This window comes from Hemibagrus wyckioides, linkage group LG04 (genome assembly GCF_019097595.1).
Source record: "Hemibagrus wyckioides isolate EC202008001 linkage group LG04, SWU_Hwy_1.0, whole genome shotgun sequence".
Lineage (NCBI taxonomy): Eukaryota > Metazoa > Chordata > Actinopteri > Siluriformes > Bagridae > Hemibagrus > Hemibagrus wyckioides.
Window position 1 is genome coordinate 6783899 of NC_080713.1, and position 23150 is coordinate 6807048.

General features: G+C 37.8%; 1 protein-coding gene across 1 annotated transcript; it reads left to right on the forward strand.

Moving 5' to 3' along the window:
* Window positions 1-19908: 19908 nt before the first annotated feature.
* Window positions 19909-22747, forward strand: sb:cb81 (mRNA decay activator protein ZFP36L1). The gene is made up of 2 exons (XM_058388510.1): window positions 19909-20068; window positions 20469-22747. Exons 1-2 carry the CDS (start codon window positions 20015-20017, stop codon window positions 21462-21464), a joined length of 1050 nt encoding a protein of 349 aa, XP_058244493.1. The 5' UTR covers window positions 19909-20014; the 3' UTR covers window positions 21465-22747.
* Window positions 22748-23150: the final 403 nt, after the last annotated feature.

Genomic DNA, 23150 nt, shown 5'->3' on the forward strand with positions numbered 1-23150 from the left:
CTGAGTTTTGCAAAGAAAATAATGTTAATAGAATGAATGTTAAAATGAATAGCAAGAACGAGAAATTTAGAAAAACACCAGTGTGGTAAAAAGGATTTAAAACAACTGACAAACACAAGCATTTCTGTTTTCTGGACTGAATATGGTAGAGCTACTGCTTAAGGCTACAATACAAAGTGTTTGCCCAGGTCTTATATCTAATACCTCAATAGACATTTTTTTTGTACTGCCATATTCTGGCATCTCTGCACATGAGTGGAATAATAATAATAATAAAAAAAATTGCACACATACATTATGAAATAAGAAACTACAGGTCACTGCTGGTCAGCAGGCATGAAATGAGTCCCAGAACATTCACAATACACACAAGGCTGCAGTGGACATGCACAGGTTGACATCAGTGTTTTAAAGACATGGACATTTTCCTCTGCGCATGAGAAAGAGAGAGAGAGAGAGAGCAAAGTGTGCATTGTATGCTCCACTGCGATTGGATACTAGAGGCTGAATGAGTGCCGCTTTATGAGCATTCAGCTCAGAAAGTATAGAAATCCTGTTGTTTGTTGCATGACCAGGAAGAGGGAGGGAGCGTGAGGGAGAGCGGCAGAGAAAGAGGCATTGGGGACTTTTTTAGAAGAGCAGCTGTGAAAGGTTAAAGGTCAGAGGTGAGGCCTCTTACCCCTCCTTTGGGCTACTGGGTTGCCGTGACTCCAGGCTTTGTGCCGCCGACTCAGTGTTCCACTAAAGCAGAAAACACACACACACACACGTGTGAAGCACACTCCGCTCCCATCATCAGCACTCTTGTTGCTCTGGCCTGCAGATGTTTTGCTCTTCAGAGAAAGGTTAAAGGATGTTAGGTTCGATAGAGACACACACATTCCTGAGCTTCCAGTAGGACGTATATTTCCAGCTGTAAGAATTCTCAACTCAAAGCGATGTCTAGAATCCAAATGTTTACACACTTAATATATATATTTAATGAGTTGTTACCATTCAATTCAACTAAAAAATAATAATGAAATAAAAAAACAAATGTATTGTAAGATACTGCTACAATTTTGGGATGTTTATATAAATATGTATAAATATGGATTTATATTTGGACTGCAGTTTCACTCACCTGAAATGACTTTCAGGGTTCCTGCTAGTCTTTTTGAGGTTAATCTTACACAGTTCTTGTCTTATTCATTTTGTTCTCATTTCTTTTGTTCAACACCAACTTCCTAAATGCATATCTAAATGCACCTTTAGACTGTTTTAGGATCTTTTTGTTTTAATTTGGGAACATACTATGCCTTATCTATTGTCCATGCATATATGTAATATTGAAACAACTTTAAGCTTCATCTTAGCTGTTTTTATAATCACGTTGACCGGTTTGCTCTGTTTTTGCTCATTTTATTTGAAACGATAATAATAAATCACACACTTTCACCCAGGCTTTTTACTGCCCCACTCCCTCATTTGATTGATTGCTAAAATCCTCCTACCATTCTGAAAGTGTCCTCAGGCCTTTCCTAAGTTCCACTGGTTTGCTTCTCAAAAGCAGTGCTTACGAATCATAAAGTAGAGCTTAAAGCAAGGTTACATAATATGTTATTGTTATTCCAAGATAGATCTTTGTGCCAATGCGACCTAGAATTTATCAATATACAAGTGAGCTCATTAAGATAACACAATTTTGTGTTAGACCATGTGATTCTGCATGAACTGGAGAGCATTATTAGCATCGAAGTAATGTTCTGTACATGCTGCCTTTATAGTTCAACACTGGATGACCTCAAGATTGGCATTTCCCAGTTTATGCGCAAGACTTCACCTCGATTTGTACCTAGGAATTGCTGCTGTAATCATAAAGAATGTGCTTTGTGAATCCCAGGACTCATGATAGTTTCATACTGAACATCCTTTCAAAATGTTTTATTCTCCTATTTTGTGTATACATTATAGTATACAGTATACAATATACTGTATCTGAATACTGATGGTAATGATTGATAATCCCACTGTCCAGGGTAACCCAGAAGATGATGGTTCTCTATTGAGCCTGGTTCCTCTCCAGGTTTCTTCCTCATGGTTCTTCCTCAGGGAATTTTTCTTTACAGCTGTCACCTCTGACTTGCTCATTAGGTGCAGCTAGATTAGAGCTGCCTTTTGATACATGTCTATTGTTAAAAGTACCAATTAAATTGAAAAAATGCAGGTCCTGAGTGTTGCCATCTATGGTAATAAATCTTCATAAAGTTCATGAACTACATTTAAAAAAAGAAATGAAATGTCATCCATTCATTTGTTCATTTATTCATCTTCTGTAGCTGCTTCATCCTAGACAGGAGATCCAGAGCCTGTCCTACTAAAAGTAGGACAAGGTGGGAATGTATCCTGGATGGTCTCTTGCCGGGAACCATGCCTACACATTCACACACTCATTCACAATTGGTATATCCAATCCACCTACTGACATGTTTTTATAGGAGGCAGAAGGAAACCGGAGAACCCAGAGGAAACCCACACAAACATGAGGAGAATGTACAAAACATGGCACAGCCAATAACCCAAGCTCAATATCAAACCAAATAGATCGATTTTTAGTTTTCTGTCAATTTTTTTTTTTTTCAATCAAATCTCAAAAGGTTTTGGTCCGATGAATGTTTATCCATGATAAATTAAAGGTTTGCCAATTTATTTTTGCCTATTGCTCGACATATATAATATTCACAATCTAATTTGGTTTGGGTTTTAGTGCAGGCATAGTATTTTAGAGGAGTAAATCTTACTGTCTTATCAACAAACCACATCTGAAACATTGATGGACCTCAATATGCAGTTGGATTGTGCTCATATTTTTTCAGACAGGTTCAAACAGAAAGGTCAAAGCACATCTTTCCTCATAGACATATGGAAACCTCGCTAATTAGCTTCTGTATCAACACTGATGACAAAAGCTATACATCATGATGCTCTTTCATACTTTTCTACCTTGCCTCTCTCCCACTTTCCTTGTTTCTACCTTGTCCAGGTGCATGCTGTACTGAGACTGGCAGACAGGCTGAAATCTCAAGGCAGGCATCTGATTACCAAAAACACTAGACTTAAGGGGGCTGCGTTCCATCTCCATGCAGTAAATGCATCTTTGTGTCCTGCTGTGGACTATTCCTCTGAGACCTGTCTAAATGCCAGCTTTTCAGCATTCAGCCTTTCCCGTGTAGGACAAGGCTTGTTTTTTTGCGTCTGGTTGTTTTTAGAGATTTATGTGTCGACATTTTTTCCCAGGACACATGGCAATGTCCAAAAGGCCCCAAAGGCAATTAGGCGACAGATAATTAACTTCATTGAAATGTATGCGTGAATGGCGGCTTTCTTTCTGCCGCTGTTCTGTTCCTGCACTCTCCTCTCTAATGACAATCCGTCGTTCATAGAGGAAACTGTCCTTGTTCCATGTAGACATTTTATGATGAGCAAAAGTCTAAAATTCTGCCTGGGAAAGATAGTAGCAACTTTACAATGCTCTATTCAAGTCACATCATTTCATAAATGGAGAAGAATGGTGAGAAGGAGCTTCTGCTTTAGACTGAACTGAGCAATTCCACACAATAGACAATTTCATCAGTGGAGCTCTTAATAATATATATATATATATATATATATATATATATATATATATATTTATATATATATATATATTCAAGTTAAGACAGCTACCTTCTTTTGTATGTTTTGGTATGAAAAGAAATATATAGTAATACTTTGTGTCAGTCAGTCAGTCAGTGACTGGAAGGTAAACTTGATTATGTTCCTCTAACAGCACATCCTGATTTGTTTTATTCCTCTTACACCCCAGTGATTTGCCCATGATTAGAAATGTTAATTTAATAACAAAAGACGTCAGCTTATGTACATGCTATAATAAATTATAGCAGCTGTAACCAGTCATCCATCATCGGCTTCTCTATTTTCCTTCTAATTCAACATCAAAAATGCAACATCCTCTGTCCTGAAGACTTTCCTGTAGTGGAATTGCATGTTACTAAGTGCTGATGCTAGAGACACTTTATATTAGAGTTCTATATATTACTTCATAGAGCTTTATTATATCAATGAATGCACACTGTTTATTATTAGCCCTAGATTAAGTAGCTTGTACCCTAAAAGTTCATGTGAATGAGGTCTAAAGACCGGTTACGTTAGGGTAGTAGACACATACACTTGTCAATTATAAACTGAAATGCCATTCCATATGGAATTGCATTAATGTATATAATGCAATAATGCATTGTAAATTCATTATAACCTATATTATATATAATATTATATATATATATTATAAGTAATGTGCTGGAATCTCAGGTATTTGTAATAATCAGATTACCCTCCATTTCAAGATATAAAGTGCTCGAAATACATAGATGTTTCTAGACACATTTTTGTTTAGGGGTTTGTTTAAAATGGCCCAGTGTTTGTTTGTTTTTTAAGCATTTGTTCTAGCATAAATAATGTGCCAAGACACAGGCTTCTAACTGCTGTAATCTCACCACAATTGTAGGAAGCTGTAAATTGGAGCTCCAAATGAGGCAAGGTTTACATAACCTGCATCAACTCTACTTTGATCTGCTTTGCCCTACCATGAAACAGTTGTGAAACTTTCTTAGGTGGGGCAGACAGCGGCTCTTTTCTCTCAAGGCGTTGCAGAGTAATACCAGTTAACTGCCAGCGGTTTGGGTCGTTAGCTCCTCTAGTCGGCGTCCGTTATGACTGAGCTGGAGGCAACCGCAACATCTTGCGCAGTGGTTGTGGATGTGCAGGGGGTGGAAGTCGGCAGAGGCAACAGAGGCAGTGTAGGTTTGGCTTATCACCAATTCACTACCACTGCAGTGAGATATTTTCCCTGTTCTGTACCTCCCTGTACCAGCCAGCTGTCAGGAGGAGCTTTTATCAGTGTTACTGGAAATCAAGTTCATAAATATCATTTTAAGAACCAGCATGTGTGCATTATCTATGCTTGCGTACCCATCATCTCTGTTTATATGGTTAAATATGAATAAAGGAAAAATTAATGAATCTTCAAATAGCCTTTTTAATCTGATTTAAAGTAACCAAAAACTCATTTAAATACTACAAATGATTTCCTATGTCATTTAAAAGGACTGAATGTTATTTAACAACAAAAAAGAAATAAAACATCAACACTTTAATTTACACTTTAAATAGGCAAATTAATTGAATGTGTATGATAATATTCTAGTTATTTATCAGAGTTAGAAAAGTTATGATGAACTTTCCACCAATCGAAATCCACATCTTTTGTTAAAATTGTCAATATATACCAGTAGGCATTTTCACATGTGTAATAACAATATTAGAAGATCAGAGATTTCTCTGGCTATCCTTTATGGATTCCTAGGGTACCCTATTTGGACCTAGTATCTTGGTCCTTGGGCCTAAAACCATGACTCTACTAAACCAGCAATACATGGCTTGCACTTATTATTACATATTGAAACATTACTATATTATATGATTATGTTATTTTTGGCCAGACTCTGGAAAACATGATTTATATACAAATGACTGTGAGTTCTTCTATTTGGCTGAGGCTCAGCTACATTACTCATATCCCATAAACACAGCATATGCAACCCAAATGTGTTTGTTTGTTCTCATAGCCCAAAAGCTTACCATGACTTTCTCCTCTGTTGTTCTGTTGCCTGCCATTGCTGGATCACCATAAAGATCTGCTGACTGAAACAACACATGGCTACACCAAGTTGAAAACAAGCAGATCTATCCCGTGAGTCATTAGAGCTCGCCCCAGGGCTCAGCCATAACAAGCAAACCTGGGGGTAAAATTTAAGAATCTCGTTTGTTTAAAGTTCTCCAGTCAAAAGGCATTAATCATTATGGTCTGTTGGGTCAAATGGCCCATTGTAAAGTTTTACTAAAAGATCAATACTATAAAAAAAGACAACATTATTTTTTCAATGATTTGTGATGAAAAGGCAGCTTTCTAAGTAGGCAGCATCTTTAGAATTTTAGGAATAAAGTGCATTTGCTCACTGAGTAGCAACAGCTGGTGGTAATATTAGATAGAATGGCTAAAATCTAATATCTACAATTATCTCAGCAATTAAACTATTAGGGTTCAGCAATAGATTATATCATAAGGTCGCATCAATTATCAATTATAGTCAGAATGATTTTGGGCAAACTACAGGGAGTCCCAAAGGTCCCAATGGGGAATTAACACTTTTTTAGTAAAATGTAACGTTATTAACAAAACATCCTCTTCATGACTGCCATTTCTTTGTAAACACACACAGTCATCTTTCCTACTCTCGACGAGTTTGTGTTATGAACATCTTGTGTTATGCATGGCATGAAATGTCCATCAGAACCTTCTGACACATTCATTCTTCTTTTGTCAAATGGCTATCTAAAAAAGATATATTGCTAAAAAGTGTTCATTTCCCCTCCATGTATGGAGACTTTCTGGACACCCTGAATAACACACATTAAGGCAAATAGGCAGCTACATTCCTGAGTTCAAAATTTTGTTAAATATTAAATAAAAGTCCATATTCTGGGTTTGGTGAGTCTAGGCTAGACTGAAATTAGCCCAAGCCTTCTATATTGGATATTTTACTCACAATACTGTTAGTGCTGTTCTGCTTAAGCCACCTTAAGACATTTGTGAAACTTATGTGAGGCTTAGCCTGCAGTTTATTTATACTGACCCCTTTGCAAGCAAGGTTCCTTAATTTGGGCAGAATTGGGCACATATGTACTGTCTATGTCAACATCGCTAACAAGAAACTCTTAGCAGTTAGAAAGAAAAAACACAAAAGCCCTAGTGTATTTCATTGAAATTCCCTTCTTCTTTTTTTTCAGATGTGCCATATGTAACAGTATGAAAACGATAAGAGAAATTACATACACATTAATAATAAGCAGATCCTCCATATAAGATCCTAGTCTTCTCTTTTCTTCTCTTGACTCATTAAACTAAGGTTCACCTTAATAATTGACCTTAATAATGTTGGCACCAAAGAAAAGTACTATAACAGAACTACCACAAGTAAATACGTCCTTCACATCCAGGCTTCTTTCCCATTCAGTGAATCGTTCCAACAAGTGAATTTTATTCCTCTGCTTGCTGGGTTCTCTTGCATTCTATAGCAAGTGGTCAAAAAAATTCTATTGCTAAATAACAGGCACTTCAACAACATCCAGACTATCCATGGAGAAGAAGATACTTAATTCAGTCCTAAAGTCAACTTAGCAGCTTAATGGTTGTGGAAAAAGTAGTTGGTTTTTCCATGGAACATTACTTATCATTGTTATTATCTTGTGCCATTTGTGTTTGGATGAAGGAACTGTAGAAATGTCTCCAAACCTCATTCATCTCTGAAGGGAAAATGATAAATGTCTCACTGGCCATTTCTTCAATATCTCTATATGCATTTGAGTGAATAATGACATTGTAACATTGTGAGTGTCCCAAATGCTGTTATTTATTAAACCCATATACCTCTTTGTCCATGGCACCAAACTGTGGAATTGGAGAAGGGTTTAGTGCACCATTTGTGACAGGAGCTATGAGAACATTTGTTGGTCTTTGCTAAGCAAGAAAGAGAAAGCCTTAAACGGACAGTTGAAAAGGAGCTTTTAGTACTCCGTAGTCCAATTTGTGACCTTTTGTGCTTTTCAGTTTTCCTCTACACATCCTGTGCCTCCATCTAGGCAGGGGGTAGGGGTTGTATTCACTCAACTCCTCATCTCTCCTACTGTTTTCTCTCACTGAACATGCATGTTGACTTAGCGGCCTGAAGGAAGTTGTGCCAAGCTCCGGGCTCAGCAGTAGGGACTCCAAGAGAAAATACATATCAGAGGAGATATTTGAAGACAAACATGAGGTCACCTCCACAGAGGCAGGCCAAAACCCCAGAGTTGCCACTATTTGTTTTTCCATTGCAAGCTCAGCAGTGAACCCAGGTGTTCATACAGTAGACACCTACATACAGCAAGCAGAAAGCAGACTCAGCACAGTCATTTTTTAACCAAAGGCCAAGGTATGCAGTAGGGCTCATAAATATTTTAGTTGGGGCAAAAAAATTTATAGTAAGTGCACGATAATATTTAGCAATTTTGTTTGAAAGAGCTACATTTGAACCTCCAATGAACCAAAAACTGTTATTCCTTCCTTATCTAATAAGGTCAATACTGTGTGGTGTAATGTTTTGGTACACAGTGTCATTGCAATGTCTACTTTTACTTCACAGGAATTTGGAAATTGGACAGTCCTAATGTTGAGTAAAGCTTGCATAACCTTTCTACCCACCGATCACAAGGCTGATGTTGCTTCTCACTTACGCTTCAGTGGTCCCTTCAAGTGTGGGCAACCAAGCAAGTGAATGCTAACAGAAACTCTGCTTACTGCCAAGCTGAATCACACAACCCCATTGTTAATTATTTTCCTAAAACAGCATGCTGCAAGTGTTTCATTTCTTGCTTGTCAGTGGAATAAGGCAAAACAGGGGCGGTTAATAGACTGAGCTATTCAATTTCCCAGCACCCTGCTATTAACTGATGCAGGTATTTCTTCAGTATGACAGTTTAAATAACACTAAAGACTAGATTGTTTAGAAGACATTATACATTAGCAGAATATAAAAAATAAAAAGTAATTAAAGTCCATAGTGATTGTGTCTGTGTATTGTTTTAGACGTTTACTTTTCTGTTTGCTTGGTGTAATAGGCCGAGAGTCTCAGACAGGCAGATCTTTCCATCCATTTTCTAAACTACTTATCATATTTAGGGTTGTGAGAAGACTGGAATCTGTCCCAGGAGACTTGAGGTGCAAGGCTGGGGACACCATGGATGGCATGCCAACCCTTCACAGGTCACAATTGCACCCTTATTCACACATTTATACGACAGTCACTCCAGGATTTAGTGATTTTGCGATCACAGAAATTAATGCACAATCAAGCAAACTCTGTGACAGAGTTTTTCCACAGCTTTGGGCCATGTGATGTCATCAAAGCGTGCATTCAGCTTAAGCCCTCTTCAAATTATGACCTTGAACATGACTACAGCTATCAAGGAAAGTAACTTTCTTTCTTTAGTAACTACTATCTTTACTGCTAGTAGTTTAAAAAAGAACAATCCCATGCTTGCAAATCTGGCAAATCGGGTTAGCAAAAAATGCCTGAACAAAAAACCTCTGAAAGTTGCAAAAAAAAAAAAAAGCCACAGCAAAATGAAGCATTTTGGCCATATCAATCACAAAAACTCTGCAAGGGGACTGATTCAAAACCTTTGGACAATTTAGAGATGCCTACAATGCATATCTTTGGACTAAGGGAGAAAACCAGACTACCCAGAGTAAACCACCGAACTAGGGGAGAACATGCAATCTCCACACAAACACAGGGTGGAGACAGGAATCAAACATTAAACACTTAAAGTATTTTCTAATGGTTATTATTATTATTATTATTATTATTATTATTCAGTGTTTTCTAAGTGAAGCATATTGTACCATATTTGGCAGCATACAAAATGTTGTATGCATACAAAAATTATACTCCCCTGGTCATTGCCATTATAAATCTTTGTCAAGTCTTTTTTATTTATTTATTTTACTACTAAATGCACACTTTTAGAAAAAATAAGAAACCTGGAACCTCCCAGGCATTTTTGTTATGTTCACGTAAACAACACCAGGTGCTTGCTTCATCTCCCTTTTAATTAATGACTAAACAAGTTTGGGTGCTTTTACTCAGATAAGCTTCATTAAACATCCTTCTCTAAAAAGAACAAAAAAAAAAAAAATTCTTACAAGAATTCTCCCTCTAACGAGACTGTGAAGCGTAAGATCTGTCAGAACAGTGATGAGTGCAAAGAAAAAAGACCAAGCGTAATAGAATATAAAGACGTTTGAACACGTGGCCTACGAGGCCCAGAACAGCGGCCATCCATGACGTGAGAAAGAATGAGGAGTTTGCAGGGGAACCCCAGTGAAAATATGAGCGCAGTAAGGACAGATCGTTTATCAGGCCAGGACAGCCATCGTTGCACGTGCTGTTCAAACCAGATATGCTTCATGAACCACGTACTTGCTGTTATGGCAAACCAGAAGACACAACAACATTGCAAAAATGCAATGGTGTTTAGTGACTAGAATGTTACTATATAAGTCTTCTACACAGCCTCCTACATGATCTCTGTATTTTTCAGATTTCTATCATACCCCTATGATCAAACACCTCTTGTTAGTAACAGTAGAGCATGAGTTGTTTAGTCTCCAGCTTGATCACACTACACTACATGCAGAGGAAATTTCTATCATACTTAAACACTTAAGTCATTCACAGTGATTGTATTTCCATCTATTTTGCCTTTTGCTTCTTGTCTCTTTTTTACAAGCAGATTTAAGTGCTAAAAAAGATCAGGCCAGTTTGTTATGTGGCTTCTTTTAGGAAACAGGGTGTGACCATTTGACCATCCGCTCCCTCCTGTTCTGTCTAGACTTCAACAGGAAGTGTATGTGCCAAGAGCAGATGACTGGTGTGAGTAACACAGGAGCACACAGTCGTAACAACACATTAGCAATGATTCAGATTCAAATGCCTTGTGAGATATTAGAAACATAAAATTTAAGGGCAACTTCTGTTGCTGCAGGGGCATTTCACTGTTGTCTTTGAATACAAAATGCATTTTTTTTATTTGGAGACAGAAATGTTGTTTAAGCTAGCTGTATTTCTTTGTAGTGGATAAATGCCATATCAAAATTGTGTGTAGGCACTTGTATGTTTTGTATATCATAAATTATGTCAGTAATTATGAACAAAGCAAGACAAACAATGTGTGTATGTTCAAGCCACAACACTAGACCACTTGCACAGCATTAGGTTAAAGGCATAAACATGAATTCTGGCATTTCAACTGCAGTTTAAAACTCTTAGATCTTTAAACATCATTATTAAATAGTCTTTAATTTGGTTCACTCTTAGCTTTGGGTACGTTTACTTAACAATACACTAGGGAATATCTTTAAGCAAAGGAGTGACACTAATAAATGTGGCCTAACTTAATGCCACAATACATTTATGCAATTTATTTAAAAAGTAAACCACATTCTGAAAATCTCATTGAATCTTTCATCAAGTTTCTAGGGATCTGATAAGACAACTGTGGGACTATGCACATAAAATCAGCACAGTAAAGCAAATAATGTTTCTGTCAACACATGGGAACAGCCTTCGTCTGTTATCATTATCGCTTCTTGTCTGTTGCATTTGCGTTCAGAGGCCCTAGGCCCACCGAGCTACCATGGAATTCCTTCGCAGATTGTGCATGTATGACGAAGAGAGATGAATGGGGTTCTGGGATTTTTTAGGAATACTGCACACCCTTCCCCCTGCCCCCTTCTCCCCAGAGTCCATTTCAGGATTTTGTGGATCAGTGAGCTAAAGCCTGGAGAAAAGTGAAAAGAAAAAGAAAGGATAATGTGCTGAGAAAAGGAGGGGGATGCCATTGTGTGGAACCTGCATAGCTTACTAAATCCACATCTCAGCTGCAAATGTGATTGCTCCCCACTTCTGTGCCACAGCAACACATGTTACCATCCAAAATTCCTCTACAGAAATCACAGTAGTCCACCACCTGTTCCTCACAGAGGCTGTTTTTCTCTGGGAAAGAATCTGGTCTTATTTTGACCAGATTTCATTCCAGTTAAAAAATAAATAAATAAATAAATAAAAATAAATAAATAAAAATAAACAAATAATATTAAATTAAATTATATATTAATATTAATAATATTAAATTAAATAAAAAAATTAAATTAAATTAAATTAAATTATGACTGTGATGAATCAGAAATTCCAGAAATTCTATAAAATACAAGGATTTGTATTCAGTATCTAATAAATATAGACTTCTATTCTGCTATCCTTTTTTCACATCTGTGCATAAAGACACTCTCAACACCCATCGATGATTGCACCCGCGTTCATGATGGACAGAGATTGAGATGCTGGATCAGCTCATCTCCATCTCAATTACTGTTATTTTATTTTACATTTACATTCAAGGCATTTGGCAGATGCCCTTATCCAGAACAATCTACAAAAGTGCTTTGAAGTCTCCATCAATGAACATGTCCATACTGGTTCTCTAGGTCACAGATTAAGGATACCATGAGTCTAAAACTATTGGGAGGTTAAAACTTTTTTATGATTATTATATATGTAATAGTTCTCTCTTAGAGTGTTTTTAATTTTGCAGCATATTTGAAGTATAGATATTCTTTGATGTTTCTCCTCTTACTCGAGCTGCTGTGTCAGCTTGTATTCCCCCTATGGGGATTATTAACGGTACAGTACATCTCATCTCATCTTTAGATCAAAACAGACGCTTAATTTAATTTAAAGGAATTTAATCTGCAACCATGAAAAGAAACGATGAAGAATATTTACCTGGCATAATTGCCATGTAAATTTGACATCATTTCCTAGAAATGGGCTGTAGAGGTGCAGTGGTGTATGTATTTGGAAGCAAATCATATTACTGACTGACTCATGTATGCATGTAAACATGATAAATCACTGAAACTCTGTTTTTCTATCTTTTATCATAAATTTCCCACCAACACTTGGACTCACAGCTCAAATGGGCATACAATTGTGTTGATGTGTATTAATCTATTGCACATCAGTGCACTTTCCGTACATTTCATCACATGTGTATTTTTATTTCTTCCACCATGTGCTTTTTGTGTATTTTTATTTGTGTATAGCCTATTGTATTAGTGTATCTATGAATATTTAGTATAGATTTCACAGTATGTTGTGCAATGTTTTTCTCATGTCATGTTAAATAACGCAAACAGCCATCTCACTTCCCTTGTGCCATGTTTTCTGCACAGCTCAGGAGTTTCACTATAGGTCTCTTAAATTATATACGGTATGTCTCCTTTTATATGAGAAATAAAACTTAATAAAGCTACTATATTCTGAACTCTATGAAAAAAACATGGAAAGGTTTAATAATTTTATTTATTCAACTTCTAACTGGTCAGAAAGTGTTGAATAAGTTTGTACAGCAGCAGTTCAGACAGTAGTTTTGTCTGTAATTTAAATCACAGCTTCTTTAGTAACAACTAATTTACAAGTACCAGTACATTTTACAGATATTTCACATAATGGAGTGTCATAATCAATTGATTAAGCAAAATGTTTGCTGTTATGAAGTACAAGAAAAATGTCCCTGCTGAAGATTTCCATGAGGGACATTTATTTATCCAGTATATAGTACATGCTTTTTAACAGTCCAGATCTAAAGCCACGAGACACACGATTTTGTGCTTTGTGGTTTCTTGGTTACATAAGAAGCTACATTTGTTCTGTTTATAAAAACTATAATATAAATGATAATAAGAACGAACTTTTTTTCTTTAAGTATGACATCAATTTTTAATAAACAAAAAGTCATTATGTAATAAACTTCATTATTTTCCATCTATAGCATTCGTAGCATGTCATGTTTCATTCATATTCTATATCTACTTACTCAGTGTATACGTTCATATACAGTTAATTAACCTAGCAATTTTTCCCTCTAATTTTAACGTCATGTTGTTCTTTGTTAAAAGTCTGCTGCTGCTGCTTGTCTTTATGTTTTGCCATATACTGTCTTCTATGGTGCACTGTTGCACAAGCCATGTCCCATAACCCATATGCTGTATATGGGGGGTGAACATAATAAAATACAATAAAATGCAATAAGAAAAGACCAAAATGCATGAAACTGTATATAATAATCTTTCACAACTGTGACCCTTTTGAAAGAATCCACCCATGACTCATCCCTCCTCACTCCATTTACACTCTGCCACTGTTATGACAACATTAGTCCAACGCCTGCTAAAACACACACTTTAGAAGACTTAGAAAGGATGTGAGCCCTCCCAGCTACAGTACCCACGCGGCATAACAACAGCGACCGTTATCTATGCAAACACTTCGGCACTCAGGGCCATTGGTGCGACTTTACACATGGAAATGTGCTAATTGTATCTGAGAGTGTGTGAATGGCCAGCTACTGAGAGAACCCAGGAAATGTGTGTTAAACAGAGCCATCAAGACTAGCAATGCTACACACAATAAAAAGCATGCATGAACATTACATATGTGCATTACAAGGGCCTGAGGACTGAAGGGCATATTGTGCACTATTTATATGCAGTGATCTTTTCCAAAAGAACACTGACATGGAGAGGTTTTTCCCCCATTGGGACAAAATAAGGCATATAACAGATATAACACATGTGATTCATCCAGCCAGTGCAATGTGTGCATATTGATGCAATGGAATAAAGAGCAGACTTTTAATGTGTGATGTGATATATTTCAATGCTTCCTTATCCTGACTCTCAAGTTCCTCCTAATATGTTCACAGCATGCCTGAAATGAGTCTTAAGTCTTCATTAGCAGAGAAATATATATTCACCAGTAATAGGGTTGCAAATTCAGTCTTTACTGAACTGCAAAAATATATATATATAGCTATTATTTCATAATAATAAATAAATCACACATAGTTACAAAAATCTGTATGCAAAAACTGCAGCACTTTATGACACAACAAACCACTGCCTGTATTCATTTAAATCACAGAGCTGTTGAGTTCTTCTGGCTATAATTCAAGTCGTTATTATTGCACATTATTGTTTCTACAGTAACAACTAATTCACAGCAACTTGTATAGCCGGTGCTCCACATAATATACTGTACATCTATTCATTAATGAAAAAAAAAGAGTCTCCAGTGTCAGCACTTTGCAACGGCCAAGTTTTCCATCACACTAGACCTTTCAGGACTTTCTAACGAGCTACTTTTTTCTATTTTTAACTTCAGCTAAGAAAAAAATATCAAGATTCTGCCACATTTGTAAGTGATAACAGGAACTACACTGTCTTGCAGAAGTTCCACAACGTTTAACGTAAAAGTATGATGTTCTTTAATACATATAAAATTTGATCACTGACAAATTGCTGTGGTGGAAGAAGGATAAAACACAGTACTACATGTTGTTGTAGGAAAATAATCCACTTTAGGCTCATAAAAGTACCTCTGTGAGATTTGCTCACCAGCTTACTGTTGATTGTTTTCCTCATAACAGCACATCCTATCATGGTTACTGGTCACATAAAATGCCCACATCTTTGCTCATTTGTTTTTTTTTTTTTTTAAAGAGATCAATTTAAAGTAACTAATATTTCAACACATGCACATACGAAAGATATCTGGTCAACAGTGTACCCAGTATTAATAGTCTGATCATTGGGATAAAATCCATGTATTGATGCAACAATTTAAATCTGTGAATCCTATGAATAATCTTTTAATTGGATTAGTGTATGTATAAACACACATGTAATTGAAAGTAGATGTGTTTATAAAGCAGTCAGAAAATCAGCAGTTTTGTCCGAGTGTTTCTGTGAATGGAGCACTTGTGTTTTCACTCTGTTTTCAAAATGTGTGTTGTGGAGTGTGCATTCATCTCTTAACACTGTTACATCTTAAATGAGGCTGCTGGTCAGTGTGTGTGTGTGTCTGAGTGAGTGTGGGAACTGGTTTGAGACGTATCCCCAGAACAGAGGGGGCACACACACACACAGGCCAATGTCTCTGCAGGCCTTCTGCTCCTCATATTGATTGAGCTATGGGGTGGAGTTTACACTTCTGGACCATCCACTGACCCTAAACCCATTCATGCCTCTCAAGCCTCGTCCTGTGCGTCCATGAGGAAATATCCCCCAACCCCCTGCTCTGGCCTTCTCATCCCCCATTCCCTCCATCCAGACGTGTTTATGGCCTGAGCCGGCAGCGCAGGGCTTCTTTGACTCTTCAGCCTGGCATATGGAGGCCGCAACAAAAGGACTCTTGTAAAGGGGGACACAAAGAAGAGTGATCCATTTCCCATAAGGGGCGGAGCCACAATCAGCAATAAAGCACAACTGACATGCTGGGTGGGAGGAGTCATAAGAGGAGTCTTGAAAAACAGGGCGTAGACAGGACATGTCATTCATGCCACTGGGATTTAGATATTTTTGTTTATGTTGAATTGATTGAGTTGATTAGCTTTATCTGTAAATGAAAGTAAAATGTATTCAATTTCACATTACATTTTTTTGGATTGTACTAGCATACAGTTATTAGAAATAAAATATGTTGTTTTTCTGATCTTAAAATGTACACAAACATGACTAAATTGGTAGCTGTAGGGGAAAAAAAAAACTTTAATAAGTGTATCCGGAAGGTATGAGTGAATATGTGGAAAAAAGTGAAATAACTTGAATAAAAGGCTTGGAAACTGCCTTTCTATAAAGAAGAACATAAACATAAACAAGATCAACTCATTGGTGTAATATGATACAAATGAAACCCAACAGTTTTAAATTTTAATCACTTCTGTCGTTTTTTCCCTCTTTTTTTTATTATTTAGAGATGTCTTTGATTTATACATCAAATTAAAAGCATCAAAAGATTATGCTAAGTGGGCCATTATCTGCTCTTGTTTAAGAACCATTGAGGCTTTGCAGTCTGAGGCAGAAACATTTAGAATTAATGGTTGTGAAGAGAAAAACAACAATATCTGCCATCAATCAGACGAGAACTGGCCTCATACTTACAGTTAAAGCTCTCAAACGGCTACAGTGTGTGTACTGATAACCAGACTGTTTTTTTTCTTCTTCTGGGTTATGTAAAAGGCCCATAAGTGACAGGGTAACAGTCACATTCCTTCCTGTCTGATGAAAAAGAAACTGCCACCAAACAACATTGGGCAGCTAAAGCTGTTTCGGCTTCCCTTTAGTAACCACAAAAGATAAATTCATACACTTTTAATTTGTACATTAGGCTTAGGCTTAATATCATACTTTTTTAGATGGTGTGTGTCACAATTTACTATTATATTTATCATTACATTTTTAGAATCATCTGCTTTTGACTAGTCCCTTTAACAGAATGGGTTTAATCCAAACCTCAATAACTCAAAACCAAGTTAATGTAAACAAGCAGGCCTAAAAATAATTGTCCACATTTACACTTTAAGTCAGCGCTGACCTAATGTTTTTTGTTAGTAGAAAATTCAGGAATACAAATCGCTTATTGCACATTCGGGATAAATTATCTATCTCTTCCTATTTTGTCTGTTTTCTTTTTCGGTAGAATTTCTTTCTTCCTTCTTCTTCTTCTTTTTTATTTTTAATTGGATTATATATATGAACTGGTTAAGGAAGAATAGGCCAGTTTTCAAAAAATATACTGAATTTTGAATATATGGCTCCATATAGATAAAATATTATTGTTCACATTACCATCTGAATCCATGTGATATAAGTCTATACTGAGGAGGTCTGCAGAATTTATTTTCAAGTTAAGGTAGAAATCCCCTCAACTAAGAATTTTTCAACCGAATACACTATGTAATTGTTGCAGAACAGAAAACGGAATCAGTCAAGTGAATCTTTCAATGGATCACTGCAATTGTTAGTGAAAGAAAAAAAAAAACAAAGTAATCATTCTAACTCCTATGAAGCATCTATTTGCTTTTCTCACTTTTATTAGCTCAGTGTGCCCCCATTGCCCAGGCTAATCATTAACAATTCTCCTCAATCCTCCTCTGCCTCATTAAAGATTCAGGGCCTGGACCCTGTGACTCAGGCGCTCCAGTGTGTCTCACACTTGGTAAGCCATGACATGGCTAGAGAGCAAAACAGCATCCGCATAATGCTATTGTTGGGCGAGCGAGCACCGCGGCTCTCTTCAAGTCCCTACAGCCAGAGCAGACCTCCAGGAGGCCTTTGTGCCCCATAATTGTCTCTATCGAAGCTGGGACATCCCAGTGTATTACTCTTTTTTTCTCAAGACTGTGTTGGTGTTGGTGTTGGTGATCTCCTCCATTTTTTCAGTTCATGCCTTTTAACACTGAATTTCCATTCAACTCTACAGACAGCAACACCTGCAACCAAATTCCCACCATAAAACTCCCATTTCAGTTCAAAGGGAGGGAATATGTTGAATGAGCACTAGCAAAGAAGCAGTTTCTAAAAGTCAGTAGTGCTTTAAACAGCCATCAAGCCCCTATCACTTTCTGTGAGACAATGGCAGTTGCCAATGCTTGTTTTTGTTCTCTGGCATTGAAATGGATTTTAATCTCCTCTACAGACACTTTGCTACAAACAAATACAACCCCAGATTCAGTTGCTCGTCTCTCAGGCCAAATTAAACATCCCTGTGCTTTATCTGCCAGAAGTCAACAAGTGTTCCCTTGGATAGTGGACTCCTCGTGCTGCTGATCTCTCCAATAACTGAACTGAAAGAAGTGTTGACACTACCCTTTGAGATAAGGCCTTATTGTGTTGAAGAGACAGTGTTGCTTATTGACAGGAGCTTCTTATGCTAACATTTACAGTGTATTTTTTCCCTGGGGACAGTAGTGAGAGAGCTCACATCCTCTGGAAAAACAATGAAAGGGAAAAAAAAGTGACAACGTTTAGGAAACCAGGATCTGTTTTGTGACTAAATCCAATCAAAATCAGATTTGGTGAACTGTCTTACATACATGCACACCATGAAACTGCTCATTGCTTTAACAGGAAATACAAAAAAAACAACCAGAAAACTGCCTGTCTTGAAACTGAGAGCTGTTGTGGTGACACTTCAACAATAGGAATGAATATTAAAGTGATGGTCATGGTGCAGCATGCTGTGCATGAAATGTGCATGGACATAAAATATTTTGCAGTTTACTTCATTAGGACCGAGTCAGGGTGCCTTACGGCCACTTCTCAGATGACTGGACTACATGAATAAAATTACCCAGATGAACTCAGTAAACTTCCTTAGAGATGAACAAATCGTATTGGAATTGCACAAAAGAAATTATGCACCTAATGTTTGTGCAGGAATGTGGCTCTTGGATGAGATATAAATCTCAAATTCTCATACAATAATAGGAGATTATTATTTTAATAGGGCTACACATCTAATCGTGGAATATAATCATAATCAAAATGGGTTGCTTCCTCAATTCAAAATAATCAACTGTTATATTGAGGAGCTCAGTTGAAATCAGAGAGTTGATTAACATTAAGTGATGTTTTTATTCACTAACATTAAATTATAAGCTTATTATTTGTATGTATATTTGTAGGTGTGGCAAATTAACATTTATTTTAACTGTATTTACATGTAATATTTAACTGAATATTAAATGTGACTGTTAATCAGTACTATTTTGATCTATATTAATTCTAAAAATAAGAGTTAGGCTACAAAAACTTTTTTACATAATTAACATCATTTTTACATAATTTTTCAAATTCTTTGAAACGAAAACTGTTTTGCTCCCAGACATGTGAGTTGTTGTTCTATTAACCAAAGTTAGCATTTACTTTATGACTACACTTCACAAGTAGTGAAATGGTTTGAAAGGTGAAAGTACAGGACACTGTAACCACTCTCTACTTTATACAGTATCCAATGCCTTTAAATGAATTACAATTAAATTAGACTAGCTAGAATTTCTGACTCTCAGTGCTGTTCACAATGGAATACAAAACTTTTCTACTAAAGCATGTTTGTAAGTGCATATAATCCTCAAGTGTTGGGAGGTCAAGAATTGCTTGTATACAATGCAAATTCAAAATGATGATATGGTACATCACCAGAAAGTGGCAAAGACTGATTCAACTTTTGTGCTTTAACGCAATAAAAGTGGCTATGACTGGGAGAAGAGTGTAAATGGATCCCTCATCACACTTAAAGGGGCGTGAAATACCATCTAACCAAAATGTGGGTGGGGTTCGAAAGTTTCTGCTTATAAAAGGGGATTCCAACAGATGGGAGGTAGAGCGTAGGAGTGCTTCACACCCCAATCCTCAACCAACTTCACACTTTCTTGGCTACAGTTTCTTAGGCCTACTGTCTCAGGCATCTTTGCAATGCCATCAAATCTTCTTACACCTTTCCTTGAGCTGGATGAGGAATTTTGCAAGGTGAGGTTTATCAACATTGCTTTAATTCATTTATTTTTGTGTTCAAATAAAGTTTTGTCAGATAAGTGTTATGTGGCTACAGTCCTTATCTAAATTGTTAGACCTTTCATAGCAAAACAAATACTTTTGATACAAAAATAAATATTGTTTAGAATGTTTCAGAATGAATTATTTCGGTTGCGTCTAATTTAAACTAAGGCACTATATGACTTTATTCACCATTGTGAGAGCTTGCAGTGTTGCCGGATGGTCGGTATTCTTTATTATTTAGACGAAAGAGTAAAAATGGCGAAAGGTTATCGAAATGGTGGACGTTTGCTGTGGAAAAGAATGACTGATCAGTCAATCTGTTTAGTATGCTGTGGGTTAAATAATCCTAAACTCATTCTCTATCCCGCAGACTTTCCAAAGTCTTGAAGTACAGGATGATTCGAGACGCGCCGTCGGTTTCCAGCGCAGACATTCCCTGTGCCCGGTCACACTTCCCAACTCCAAATTCAACATCGGTGGAGGAGTCATAGACCCAACAGACGAGCTCTGGTCCCTCACAAGCATTAACAACCAGCCATGGAACCGGGAGCAGCTTCCGCGTTCTGCCCTACAGCGCATCCCGTTCAGGGCTGACCGCTCCGTGAGCATGATCGAAGGACACGTGAGTGGTGAGTCCACCCTACCGCCTCCTCCGGGCCTGAGTATCTCCCCACCAGGCCTGAGCGTCTCCCCGCCCTCCCCAAGAGCGACGCCGGTGCCTGCAGTGTCTGCGCGCTACAAAACCGAGCTCTGTCGCACGTACGAAGAGAGCGGAGCCTGCAAGTATGGCGCCAAGTGCCAGTTTGCGCATGGCGCAGAGGAGCTGCGCGGCCTGAACAGGCACCCGAAGTACAAAACCGAGCCGTGCCGCACCTTCCACACCGTGGGCTTTTGTCCGTACGGCGCGCGCTGTCACTTCATCCACAACGCCGATGAGCAGCAGCAACATCGGCAGGCCACGAGCACCACTAGGGAGCGCCCGCGCCTGTTGCGCCAGAGCGTCAGCTTCGCTGGCTTTTCTTCCCGAGCTACCGTGGCTGCTTTCCAGGCCCTGCCAGACCCGCTCGCGTTCACCAGAGCGTCTTCTGTGTCTCCTCCACCATCATCTTCCTTTTCGTGCAGCCCTGATCTCCCTTCTCCACCGCTGCTGCAAGAGCACGGAGCCCTGAAGCACGGCTTCGGGTTCACAGCAGACATCGCTCTCAGCGACCGGATCGCGGCTCTGCAGCGCAGCGCGTCCGCGGACTCGCTCTCTGATCACGACGGCTACTCGAGCTCCGGTAGCCTAAGCGGCTGCGACTCGCCGGGTGTGGACGGAAACAGGCGACTGCCCATCTTCAGCCGCCTGTCTGTCTCAGACGATTAATGAACGATCTGTGCATATTGCATATTGGCTTTGATTTGTTATAGAATTCCCTTTTTATTTCTTTATCTGATTCATCAAAAGTTTACACAGAAAATGCCACAGTATTGAATTAACACCCATTGCTTTGACAACCGCACATTAGTTCAAAAGTTTCAAAAGTTCATTTGCGACCTGATCTGAACCCTGTAGGTGTTAATCCAACACTGTGGCTTTTTTTACTGTGTGCCAATGTATACTGTTGTATACCAGTTGAAACTGTACTGGGTATTTCACTCTAGATTCGCACACTTTTGGGGTCTCCTAGATGCAAGGAAATGTTCTGAGAACCTTTCTGTACCTGATATGTATGGAACGGGTAAAGATTTAAGCAGCAGTACAGATGAGCATGTTCCATTACATGCACACTTCTGTGCTTCAACCAAAGCTGAGCATCTTTAGTCTATATTTAGCTGTAGGCCGAACCCTAACCTTGAACCCAGACATGTACTGTAAACAAAGTGTAGCCTTTAGTGAAGGCATTTTATAAATTGATAGTTTTACAAAAGTAGGTTGAACTAGTTTCTTGTCTAAGATTCTATTTATTGCCCATTTTATTCTTTTGTGATTGCATTTTGATATGTTTTATGCATTTTTACACAGTGAACACATCTTTTGAGTTTGCTTTGTTTGAGCTACTTCCCAGCTTTAAATGAAACCAGCAGTACAGACTCTGAATGTAGAAATCTCAGGATCATAAGTGATAAAACCCCACCACTTCTTATGCTTCTCTTGCGCTCACTGAGATCAGTATTTGGGCTCAATCATTACAAACAAATGTAAGTGTGCATCTGCGTGTGTGTGTATGAGTGTGTGTGTATGCGTGTGTATGTAAGTGGCAGTGTGACAATGTATCAGGAAAAAAAGTGCTTCGCCATCTTACGTCTCTTGCACTGTCAATCTGTATTATAGAGACAAAAGATATAATGTTCTTTGCAATGTATAGATGTAGGAGAAAAGTGCATTTCCTGACTTTGATTAAAAGCTTACAATGTAGATCCTTTTGAAAAAGAAGAAAAAAACCTGCAAGTTCCTGTCTTAGCTGTCTGTGTAAGCTATTGCCTTTTGTTAACTTAAACTTATTTATTTTTTTCTTTTTCCCAGTGCAAGAAAAAGACCGTATAATGTGCTATGATTTTGTATTGTGTTTCATATATAATTTAAACGGACTGTTTACATTCCTTGTGGTTGTTGCCAACTCTATAATATATTGTTGATTGTTTTGAAATAAACTTTCAGAAACTTTACATTCAACATCAGTTCATAATTATTTCATACTTTTTTTTGTTTTGTTTAGCCTGAACCGTGTCTCTATACTGACACATATCAGACATTTCTAAACAGCATTCTCACATTTATCCCATGGCAGAAGTGAAAACACCCGACAGCTGGACACACACACATGCAAACTTCAAGATGAATGAACAGATGAGAGCTTTTGTGTGCAGTCCGACTCTTTGTTGCAACCCTTTGTGCACGGCAGACTAAGAAACATCCCACTGTCACTTGTCCAAAGACAATCGTTCCTGCCTTTCTTTCTGGTCACGGGGGTCGGAGGCCGTAAATAAAATCTAGGGCCACTTCTCCCTGCATGGCTCTTTTGTGAGGCAACTTTCTCTTTTTAACAACATCTGTATGCTAATGCAGTGA